Source organism: Pipistrellus kuhlii, unplaced genomic scaffold, assembly GCF_014108245.1.
Source record: "Pipistrellus kuhlii isolate mPipKuh1 unplaced genomic scaffold, mPipKuh1.p scaffold_m20_p_13, whole genome shotgun sequence".
Classification (NCBI taxonomy): Eukaryota; Metazoa; Chordata; class Mammalia; order Chiroptera; family Vespertilionidae; genus Pipistrellus; species Pipistrellus kuhlii.
In genome coordinates this window covers 21,520,762-21,533,181 of record NW_023425438.1, presented here as the reverse complement: position 1 = coordinate 21,533,181, position 12,420 = coordinate 21,520,762, and the positions used below count along the sequence as shown (strand labels likewise).

At 41.3% G+C, this 12,420-nt stretch overlaps 1 protein-coding gene across 7 annotated transcripts in view; it reads right to left on the bottom strand.

Annotated features, from left to right (window-relative positions):
- Positions 1 to 632: 632 nt before the first annotated feature.
- Positions 633 to 12,420, bottom strand: part of LOC123651019 (stonin-1-like) — a 39,128-nt gene continuing 27,340 nt past the window's right edge. For 5 of the 7 annotated variants that reach the window (XM_036435259.2, XM_045580722.1, XM_045580721.1 and 2 more), the window contains 3 exons: positions 9,727 to 11,703; positions 4,951 to 5,153; positions 633 to 1,124 (listed from right to left, as the gene is read on the bottom strand). In XM_036435259.2, coding sequence (XP_036291152.1) covers positions 1,050 to 1,124; positions 4,951 to 5,153; positions 9,727 to 11,656 — 2,208 coding nt within the window. In that variant the 5' untranslated portion in view covers positions 11,657 to 11,703 and the 3' untranslated portion in view covers positions 633 to 1,049. Of the gene's footprint in view, positions 1,125 to 4,950; positions 5,154 to 6,563; positions 6,576 to 9,526; positions 11,704 to 12,420 lie in introns of those variants that run through there. The other 2 variants (XM_045580723.1, XR_006741416.1) reach the window with 2 other exon arrangements.

Below are 12,420 nucleotides of genomic sequence, written 5' to 3'. Positions count from 1 at the left end.
ATGTTATTGGCTTTTCATTAGAAACCAAACATTTAGCTGAGTGGAGAACAGAAATGTCAAAAATCTAGGGAAAATAATCTAATGTTTTTCATTTTGCTCTAAATTTAGTAGAACTAGCATAAAATAATCATGAGCTAGGCTTCTACTCAAGGGAGACTTATGTTAATCACAAATAATACTTTATCAAAATACATTCTTAGAGTCTGTACTTTTGGGAAAGAATATTCATGAAGTTTAAAAATTCATCTTTAATGCACATAAATATTTTAAGTGGTGTCCAATCCTGGGATTCCATTTTAAAAGAAATCTCTCCAAGCAAAAGGCAATAGGTCTTAGTGACTGGTACTAAAATATGTATATCAACAGAAATAGCTTCTTTGTGGCCAACACCAGAATACAAATACATTTTGAAAACAACAATATGGGTGGGGTGGGGGGGAGACAGGTACCAAATAAACAGCCAATGATTACTTGCAATGTGATAAGAGGACAGGAAGATAAATAATTCAAAATCACAGACACTTCCACATCTCCATTTTAGCTTGTGGTTTCAGGATCAATCTATACCGACCCACATTTCAGAGATGAGCAGGAGGGAAAATTAAGTATTTTGGTTTATGTTTCTTTTGACGGCCTCACCCTCCGGTACAGGTGCTAACATGGCAAGAAGAAATAGGGACAGGGGGATAATAAATATGACAGCTGGGTAATCCAAAGCACAAAACAATCAGCCACCGAGTAATCAAAAGACAAAACCCCTTTAGCCAAACTGGGTCACACGCTGAATAACAGCGCCTTTGAGCTTCAATAGGAAGCAGAAACATCACACAAATTACAGGCACATTTTAGATCAAATCCCTGGGGCACAAATATATCGAAAAGCATAAAATACAGATTGTTCAGTTTCAGGTCTAAACTTTTCCAAACACAGCCAGCCACTGGACACTGTCCCAAGCCCTCTATTCAGAAGTCATTTCCACTAGATAGTAGCAGAACTGTGTGTGATTTCTGTTTGAAAAGTGGGTTGTCATCACTAATTCTTGCTATTCCTACTGAGTGATGCAATCACCAGCTTTATCTGGGTCTTCTCCATCGATTTTAATCCACTTCTTTTCTATTTCAACCTGTTATGCAAAAGCAAAAACACAAGCAGCATTAACAAATGCAACACAGCACTAGCACCTGTTCAGTCCCATTTCATACAGGAAGCATGCTCTGCAGCCACATCACCCTTTGGACACACACAGCTCTTCCTCCCTCTTCATGCCAGTTCCTTAGTGAGGACCCCTCCTCTCCTTTTGGGCAACAGAGGCCGGCCTCCCCGACCCCAATCCTTCCCTCTAGGGTCAAGTCTTAAAAAGAACTAAAACTCTCCTCTCTTCTAAGTCAAGCATCATTTTTATAAAATGTCCTCAGAATATATATTAATAACACAGACTTTCAGCTAGGCATGTAATCGATTATATCCTCATATCATAGACCCAGGCCTTGGCCCACCTGAGATAGCACAGATCACTCTCGATAAGGAAGCCATCACCAACCTGTATCCTATTACCCCATTTGATTCTCTTCCTCGGATCTGTCACTATTCGAAATTACATTATTTATTTGTTTACTAATTCTTTTTTGTTCCCCACTAGAAGGTAAGCTGCATGTGGACAAGGCAGTATCTCATTCACTCTTGTATCCCCAGCATCTAGAGCATTTCCTGGCACTTAGAAATGGCTCACTAAACATTTACTAAATGTAAGATTACATTTTGAAACCAACTACCACCCAGTGCAGGTCAATTAGTAAATGCTATTAAACTAGAGACTCTGTTGCACAATTTTGAGCTGCCCTTCGACACCATGTGAAACTGGCACACCCTGTGAATAGAAAACTATGCATAGAGGAAGTCTCTGGGTGCACTCGGCCCACATTTCATTCACACAGAACACTTATATACCTAGAGTTACAGGTCAGGTTCCCCAAGATGCAAACTCTGAGGTGGATAATGGTGTGCAGAAGGTCTACTGGGGAGTGCTGTTGGGGTTGACACCTGATGGGGGAGGGAGAAGGGGGGAGAAGGAAGGAAGCAGAACAGGAAGAAGGAGAAGCTGGGCTGCAAGGAGATCACAGTAAAGGCTTCGGCTGATGCCCAGGGAGAGCCGAAGCTAAGATGACCCTGTGGAGTTACCCAGGCTGAGGCAAAGGGTCTTCACACTCCTGCATCCAGCAGTCACTGAACGAAAGCTGCCCCAGGAAGAGCGCAGGACCGGAGCCTTCTTCAGCCAGGGCAATTCCCGGCTGCCGGGGGGACAAGTGCTTAGGTCCCCACGGGGCCACACAGGACAGATGGTCCAAAATAAAGAAAACTCCTGACAGACTGCTGTACGTTCAAACCACAATCAAAACACCAGTTGGTGTTAATGAGTCAAAAAATCAGAATGGCATTAATCATAGCTGAGATTCAAGCAACATCCTATCTAATAAAGAGGGAATATGCTAATTGACCCTTGTGCCATCGCAAAGATGGAGGCGCCCACAGCCACAAGATGGTGGTGCCCAGTCCCCTCAGCCCTGCTGGGGCGGCAGGTGTGTGCCATGGCTGGGCCCGCCCCCAAGCAGGTCTGGCCACTCTGTGTACCTGCCTCCAGAGTCCCCCAGTCCCCTCAACCCCCCAGGTCCCCAGGGCTGGCCCAAGGGATGACCAAACAAATGAACAAGCAGGCTGCATGAGGCAACCAGGCAGGCAGAGGGGTTAGTGAGGGATGACCAAATGACTGACAAGCAGGCTGTGTGAGTGACCAAGACAGCAGGAGGGTGCTGTTGGAGGCAACCAGGTTGGCAGGAGGAGGGGGCAATTGGAGGCAACCAGACTGGCAGGGGGGGCAGTTAAGGGCTACCAGGCTGGCAGGAGGGGAAGTTGGGAGCAACCAGGCCAGCAAGGGGGGCAGTTGGGGGCAATTAGGCTGGCAGGAGGGCATTGAGGGGTGACTACATTGAGGGGGGGGCAACTGGGGGCAACCAGGCCAGCAGAGGTGGGCAGCAGGCAGGTGAGCAATTAGGAGCCAGTGGTCCAGGATTGTGAGAGGGATATCTGACTGCTAGTTTAAACAGTTTGTCGGACATACCCCAAGGGGTCTCAGATTGGAGAGGGTGCAGACTGGGCTGAGAGGACAACCCTGAACATGAATTTTGTGCCTCTAGTAGATTTCAAAATATTAGAAAGTATAAAATACTACTCATGTGCAAGATTAAAAAGAAAAATAAATTCTAAACAGAACCACCTGCTTGTAATTTACTGTTTACGATTTTTTTATTTTGGAAATATTTTCTAATTAAATGAAATACTGGTAAACAAAATCAGTGATGCATCACCATTTCAAGATACTTTGAGAAATAACCATTCAGAAAGGATATATGCACCCCTATGTTCATAGCAGCACAATTTACAATAGCTAAGATTTGGAAACAGCCTAAGTGCCCATCAACAGATGAGTGGATTAAAAAACTGTGGTACATCTACACCACATGTGTCAAACACAAGGCCCGCGGGCCAAATCCGTCCCGCCAGGCCTTGCAATGTGGCCCGCACCGCGCTGTCATCACTGCACTCCGCTGCGTTTCCATCACAATGACAGTTTATGACTGTTCAGTAAACCATTCGGCCCGCGATTTAGGCTGGATTTTAGATTTTGGCCCCTTCTCTGATTGAGTTCGACACCCCTAAACAATGGAATACTCTGCTGCTGTAAAAAGAAGGAATTCTTACCATTTGCAACAGCATGGATGGAAATGGAGAGCATTATGCTAAGCAAAATAAGCCAGTCAGAGAAAGATAAATATACATGATCTCATTCATTTATGGATAATAAAGAATATTATAAACTGAACAAAAATAGATTCAGAGGCAGAGAAGCATAGAACAGACCGTCAAACTACAGCTGGAAGGCTGGGGAGTGTTGGGGTAAGGAGCTTAGAGATCAACTGAAGGACTTGTACGCATGCATATAAGCATAACCAAATGGACACAAGACACTGTGGGGGAGGGGGAAGGGCATGTGCTGTGGGGGAGGGGAGGCCGGGGGAATATCAATTGGGGGGAGGGGGGGAGAGACAGGAGACATATGTACTACTCTTTGTAATACTTTAAACAATAAAATAAAAATTTTAAAAAAATCTAAAAAAAGATATGGGAAATATATGGCAGAGTTTATGTCTAAATCTACTAACTTTGAAGAGGAGAAAAAAAGCCAGCTTAGAAACAGGTGTAAATGTATGCCACTCTTGAATTCATCTGGCCTAAGGATGCAGAAGCACTGATGGTGAACATTTAAAAATGGTTGTAATAGAGTAACTTCACATTTCCCAAGGGATGCTTCACAGAATACCATTTTGGAAGATATAGGTATACATTTTACATGCACATGCCCATACAGACCAGATTCCATACTCAATAAGTTGGAGGAAACAAGGTTAAGGTTAACAAGCTTCTTTAATGCAGGTCTTCTCAGAGCCTTCATTTAACATTAATTTACAATATGGCATTCCCGAACTTTTTTTTTCTCTTGGATGCATGTTCCATAGAACACATATTGTGAAGTGCTAGTCTAACATAATTTTTGTTATAAATATGCTTCTGAAACGTGAATTCATTGTTATAAATATGCTTCTGAAACGTGAATTCGTTTTCCATTGATGAGAGCTGATTAAGTATGTAGCACTCTGTGCTCAGGCTCCTAACATTCTCTAGAACTGAGAAGGGACAAACGAGGCTCACTGGTGACCATCAAGTTTCCATAGTCAAGCTCTTTTTTTAGCTCAAACACACACACACACACACACACACACACACACACACACACTCACACACACTCACTCATACATGGTCACATAAGAGGGCAAAGCAAATATCTAAAACCAATCATGTTACAGCTCTATAGCCCTAAAAGGTTTGGGACGTACCTGGATGTTGTAGCAAGCTCGCTGATGAACATGTTTCTGGGGCTGCACATCGCTCTCCACCCCCAGAGACCTGACCTCGGTCCTTGAGGCACAGGTGTCAAGCATCCCAAACTGAACAGTAGCAAATGGATACCAATCAGAGGGAATTTCTTGGTCAGATCCAAGTTCTAGTTTGTATGACAAACAGTGAGGATGATCAGGACCTTGAGGAAAAAATCAAATTGGTCAGTCAAAGTATTTCAATGGTCACTGAGCATTTCTCTCGAATGTGAAAGGCACTCATCCCTCTCTTTAATAAGAAATGCCATTAGCACTATGACAGTGTGAATTCCATTTGAGCAAAATACCATCAAAATTTACAATTCTGCTCTAAGGGGAAATCTTCCATTTTTAAGTACTAGCTTTAAAATAAACACAACTTTATTACTGTATAAATGTATATATTAACTCCAAAAATGTTTTCAAAGTATGCTGTTTCTTTAATTAAAAGATCATTGATACCTTTTTAATTAATATGTGTAGGATTTGTAAAAAGTACTAAGGTATATAACATGGTTTTCTACAATGTATGTAGGATTTATAAAAAAATGTGTGAATTTGTAAAAAAAAAAAAAAACTTTTTTAAGTAGACTAAATGAGCTCTTGTAATAATTCTTAATTTATTCATTTTCTTACTATTCTTATTGATAGTTAATGCAAAGATAAACTATCTAAATTAGGTCACATTATAAAATAATTCTGAATTTTTTAAGTTAAACTTAATGAAATTGTATTACATTTCAGGAACTATTTTAGGCCAAGAATTCCTTTTTCAGTAGAACAAATTATATTTTAGTACATTAATTTCCACTCACCCTTCTTAAAGCTTTGATGAAAACAGACATGCTGTGTAGAGATGGGCATATTGGCTTTGAATGTTTTAATCTAATATTTGTTTTCACTTAATTCAGTGTGTCATTTATTGAGCATCTACTCTATGCCAGGCCAGGCTCTGTGCCAGACCTAGGGCAATCAGATAAATGCAAAACTTTAAGTGTAGTCATATAATGTTTGTGTGTGTGTGAGTGTGTGTGTGTGTGTGTGATAATGGAATAAAAATATTTCCATTTAATCACTGTAGTAACAGTGATTCTGTTGCATTTTCCACAGCAGCTGCATATTCAATGCAGCTATCTGCACTTTAATAAATGTATGAGGTGACAGTAATTTCAAAGCCAGATTAAATTACTGTAGCACTGACAGCTTCCGAAATAACATTTCCATCAGAATATAGCTTTAGGCACAAAAACAAGAGTTTAAAGGATTTCACTTAATTCTTAAAAGATAAATTGCCTTTCATCCCTTACAATCTGTTTCTTGTAGAGAGACTAATAGAATTCTAAGGCTGTAAAAGGCCTTGAGAAGGCATCAATCCATTAACCACCAGAGGCTCCTTAGCCACCTCCACCTCTTACATGCAGGGCAGGACCACAGTGGCCTCTGCGGTGCTCTAAGCTGCCCAAATCACTGCAGGCAGATGGTAACTTTATTCACACATACACACCCAGGGGAGAGTCCACATCCATTACCGTTTGTTTCCAGTCTTCTGCCTGCAGTGCAGACACAGTAAGTTCATTTAAACTTAACTCGGGAACTCTAATGTCCTTAGTGGCACACAGTGGTGAGGAACACAAACACGGGACCCAGGTTGCCCAAAGCCCAGGCCCGGCTCTGCTACTTAAAAGCTGTGTAATCCTAGACAAATTACTGGACCTCTCTGAGCCTCAGTTTCCCCACATGAAAATGGGGGTGATGGTGATGATAACAACAACATAAACCTTACAGGATTGTTATAAGGATTAAACAAAACAATCAGCAAACATAGACACTAACACCATGTTATACCATAGTGGTATAGATAGAAGTGGGGGATATATATATGATTACTTTACAAAGTACTATTCGATTGTAAGTACAATATTATTATTTAAGTACTATAGTTTTTGCTAATGAAGCGACAGTGAATTCTACACTTTTACAGCTGAAAATTATATTGGAGATTATCTAATTAGATATTCACATTTTAAAGGGGAGAAAAAAAAATTTGGTGCCTTCTGCATTCAAAATTACCAAAGTTAAAGACCTAGTACTGCAAAAAAAAAAAATTAGGAACAAAATCTTTCTACTTGCTTGTCTTAAAAACTGGTAAAAGGTAAAGGAGAGCAATTGTTCCTTTAAGTTTTCTGGCATATTTTCCTTGGCTTTTAAAAACTCTAAATACTCTACAATGTTTAATAACATACTTTCTCCTTTAGACTTTCACCTCCGTGAGGAGAGGTATCATGTCTGTCCCCAGGACAATGTTTGGCACGTTTGTGGCTCCATGGATATTTGATGAATTTAAAAAAAAGGAAAGAAAGAATAAAAAAGGCAAATCATGTTATTTATCTCAGTACTGACCAGCAGGAGGCACTCTCGGGCTTTGGTAATTGCTATACTCTCACCATAACTTTCTCAGCAAAGGGAATGTAAATTACTTATCTTCTTAGGTATAGTAGATACTGGTCCTTCTTAAAACAACACATTTCACATCTGAAACAGAACTGTTTCGAGTTGGAAGATATGAATGAAAAGAGTATGATACAAGTGGAGGAGGAGAAAAACAACCAATGTGCTGGTGACAGAGAGCAAAGAGAAAAAGTAAAGGCAATTGGGAAGGTAGAGATAGATGTATTTGTTAATTGACCCTCACTATTCCCACTCTCCTTTCTAATTCTATGCCACCTTCCGCACCTTCTTTGGTTAATTAAATTAATATTCTCATCTTTTCCTCTTCTTCCTCTCTCTCCCAACCCACCTCTGTTTCCCAACCCTCCATTCCTCACACCGACCTCCTAACTCCCCACCAAAGCCTGTCCTCAGAGAAAGCTCCTCTGTTCCTTTGCTGTCATTCACATCTTTGTCTGAATAAACTATCTGAGCTACCTTCCCAAGACCAACTTCTGTTGTAAAATGAAAGACCTGCCCACTATTAAAATATTAAGCATTGACATGTCAGAAGAAGACACATTTAAAGGGCCAGCAGCCCATCCCACCTCCCTTGAAATCACATACATGTAAGTGAAAATTAAGTCAATCCTGATCTCAAAATTCCACAGGAGGAAAGGCTTTTTTTTTTTAATTAGTATCTAGTAGAGTAGTTCTTATATTCTCTTTCACTTTCCATTTTAAAATATTTTTTTTTCTAAAAGTTTTTTTTTTCTAAAAGGTTTTTCAGAAACTAGCTTGGAAAAGGTATTGTTTTAATGACTTTAAAAACCTGCTGTTCTCTAAACACCCAAGTGCTTTAAAAATCATATAGAAAAGTAGAGATGTACTCTAAGACTGTTATTCTATGTATGGTCCGAGGGCCAACAGCATTGGTATCTGCTGAGGACAGTTATCAGGCCCCACATGTTGAATCACAGTCTACATTTGAACAAGGTGATTCATGGACACACACAAGTTTGAAAGCACTGCCTTAGAAAAATATTGTCGCTCCACCCCAACCTATTTCTGTACTTCTCTCCTGCGGAGGCAAGTTGCCAGGCAAACCTTTCCCTCTTTGCATTTCCTCCCCCGACCCCCACAATGGAGAAGCCACAAGACTGAACCACAGGATCCCACCTACCTCAGAGACACCTCCTGCCCCCAAACTCTACCTGACACACTCCATTTGCCTTTTCCCTAGGCCTCCTCTTTGCACACAGAGCTAATCTGAACAAAGCAGCTTTGATCCCAAAGGATTTGTTCAGTAAATTATCACTGGAATGCTTATAAAATGTGTTCTGTGTGGGCCTGGTGCTATGAAAGTCCTCTAAAAGAATTCCCAAAGGCCAAGATCAAGTCCAGCCACCTCTCTGGGAAAACCCACTCTTGTAATTGTTCTTTGTGAGCTCAACTGCTAGTACAAACAGGTACAAGGGTAATCACAGAGCTCTCCAGACATAGGGATAGACAGCGCAGGGAGGGATGTTCTCTGCCTAGGGGACCATAATGTTCCACTGGTTGGTAGTTCTCAACACTAGCTGCCTGGGAGAGCCTTTTATCAGCGCCCATGCCTGGGCCTCCCCCCACCAGAGAGTCATGGTTGGGATAGAGCCTAAATACGGGTATGATGTTTTTAAATCTCTGATTCTAGGGTCTCTGACAGACAGACAGGGCTGGGAAACAGATTTTAAAAGGAAGAGTGATGACAGGATCTTCAGCTATCAGCTAATGGCACCACTGTCCACCTATTCCCCAAAGCCGGAGACCCTGGCCTCCTCCCATGCTCTCCCATGCCCACAGGTAACCTGTCATTGTCTTGGGAGCTCCTTTTTTGAATTTCCTCATCCATCCCTCACAGGCCTAGTGAAAGGCCCAGATGAAAACGCAAGGAAGAAGCATAAGAAAATGAAAGTGCTCAGGTATACTCACAATGCAGATCTTTGAAGATTAATCAGAAAATCTAATGTCAAGAAGTCAATTATAAGTTTTCCCCATGTGCCACCATGCACAACTAAATCCTAGCCTAGTATACACATACACACACACACACACACACACACACACACACACTTATCTGGCAGATACAGGCACAAAAGAATGAAATAAGCTGGCTATTTAACTAAATGTTCCATCGTCCACCCAGCAATGTATAAGCATGTCCTCAGCTGACCCAAGTTACCATCTGTCTCAGTCTCATTTCAATCTACGTAGGGTGAAAACATTGAAGCTGTTTCACATGCAAATCAATTTAAGGTGTTAAATATTTACTTGAATGTTTATCAGGAAGCCGATCGATCTTCCATACCACGGCCCGGTAGGCACTCTCATATTTTGCTGACCCCACAGTGACCTGTATGACAGGTTCAGATTCGGGTTCATGTAAACTCCCCAAACATGCCCGGCGGTTCATTTTGGCTTTCAAAGATTTCTGCCTCTGGAGGTTCATGGTCCAGAGAGCCTTGATCCACTGCGACGGGACAGGAAAGTGTATCATTACGTTGTCACAGGACCTCAAGGAGCTGGCATGGGATGATATCTGAGGCAATGGGGTCATGTTGACAAAGGCCTGAAGCTCCACATATGCCCCCTGGACGACCACTACAGACTTCAGGGAAAAGGGAAGGTCTTCCCCGTTATACAACGTCTTGAAACGCATCAGCTCAAACCGGCAGGCATCCAGAGGCACAAACTTAATGATTCGTGATCGCTCAAATTCTTCTGCTTTCACACACTTATGAAAATGATATTCTAGAATATCAATCCCCTTCTTTTCTGGGTCTGTTTCAAAATAGTGTTCATTTCGCTTCTGCAGCTCAAGATCGTTTAATGTTAAGAAGCATTCCGAGTTCCCGTTCACAAAGCAGAGGCAACAGATCTGAGTTATCACAGCACTTTCAACCAATTTCCCTTCCTCTTTAGTGATTTTACCCCAAAAGTTATCCACAATTTCGAGGGAGATTTCTTGTTCCTCGTAGTTCTTTTTTGGTTTGGGAACAGCTGGCAGCTTCATCAGCTCCTCCTCCACAGTGGTCAGAAACTCGAGGAAGTCATGGTACTCGATGGACCCCAACTTTAGCATCTGCTCTATGTCTGGCTCATGAACGACTTCCGTCTTTGAATGGTACTTTCTCTTTTCTGTGTAGGACACATGTTCAATCTTCACAGTATGGATTTTTCCCGCCATGGTGAAGTTCTCAAGTTTGGGTTCAGAAAGCCTACACTGTGAATCAAGCTGTAACTCTTTAAATGGTTTTTCTAACCCCTTCTCATAATACATTTGCAAAATTCCTCCAGGTAAGACTTTTAAAAAAATGGGCCCCCACTGACGGGAAGACATCATGTTCTTCTTCTCAGGGATTCTCAGCATGAAAGACCATCCAGGCTTGGGCTGACTCCTGAAGAGGGTGTGAGGGACAAAGGAAGAGCCTGTATCTTCAGCATCCAGACACTGCATAGGCAAACTTCCAAATGAGTCTTGGTCCTCAACTGATTGGAGGTGTTCAAGCTTCTTACAGATGTAGTTGAGTGAACACTGATTTAAGCTTTTTTGATCAATGGGCATTTCTTTGTCTCTTGATGGGAATCCCTTTTTGCTTCCTGGAGGGTCAAAGGTGAACTGGGAAGCACTGCCTCCTTCTTTCCAAAATGGACTTGAAAAGGCACAGTCCTCCTGAAAATACTGAAACTGAGGAGCCTCACTTTGGAACCCCAGGCTTTCGGCTTGTGGGGGATTAACTTCATCTGGAAGACCCACTTTGGGAACTGGAGGTGTGCATGAGTGATCTTTGGGCAAGGAAGCATGGGGTACACAGGTTGGTTTAGTAGACACTAAGGAAGAATCTGCTGCAGGTGTTGTGAGTGGGTTGTTTGAAGATAATTCTGGAATAGGATAAAGCACATGAGTCCCTGCTTTGGGGAAGCCAGGAATTCCTGGGAAGTCTTTGGTAGGTGTAGAAAGAGGAGAGTTACTTGGAGGTCCTGGACTGAAGTAGAAGTCTATGATGGGAGAGGGGATGGGGGTACTGTTGGTGGAGGAAGACCCACTGGAAAATTCCTTAGGAGTGGAAAGGTTCAGCTTAAGTCCGTTTGGCCTACAGATGCCTTGATTCTCTGGATGGAAATTTTTTGACTTTTGAGAAGACTGAAATGTAGGGTCATCATCAAATGTGACCCAGTTGCCTGGGTTTGTAGAACACATCTTTAAAATCGGATTGTGATCTTGTCAATGATTCAGATGTGTTGTCTCTGTTAAAGGAGAAAAAGAAAAGAAGAATAAAATGAGGGGAAAATTTCAATTTACTAAGGTCTTTAGTTCTGAAAAATGCTTTGACTTAAAAGCATCCGGATTTATAGATTAACCATGTTCAAAGAAGTGCTTAAAAACTGCAATATTTTTTTTATGGCTGAATGGATTTAAAATACAATATCTAACCATATGCTGTGACAAGAGAGTCATTTTAGTTTCAAGCACACACATAGGCTGAAAGTGAAAGGATAAAAAAAATTATATTCTATGCAAACAGAAATCTAAAGAGATCAGGGGGGTAACCATACCATCAGAAAAAAATAAGTTTAAGTCAAAAACTATCACAAGAGATAGAGAAAGACATTATGTAATGATAAAGGGGTCAACTTACCAGAAAGATAGAATGATTACAAGTATATATAACTCAACATTAGCATACCCTAATGTATGAAGCAAACATTAAAAAACTAAATGGAGAAATAGACAAGGACATAATAATAGTAGGGCATTTCAATACCCACTTTCAATAATGGATAAGACATTCAGACAGAAGATCAATAAGGAAATGGGGGACTAGAATAACATTATAGATCAAGTGGATGTACAGGACATATCCAAAACATTCCACATAACAACAGTAAAATCCACATTCTTCTCAAGCACACACAGAACATTCTCTAGGATAGATCACAGTTTAGGTCACAAAACAAGTTTCA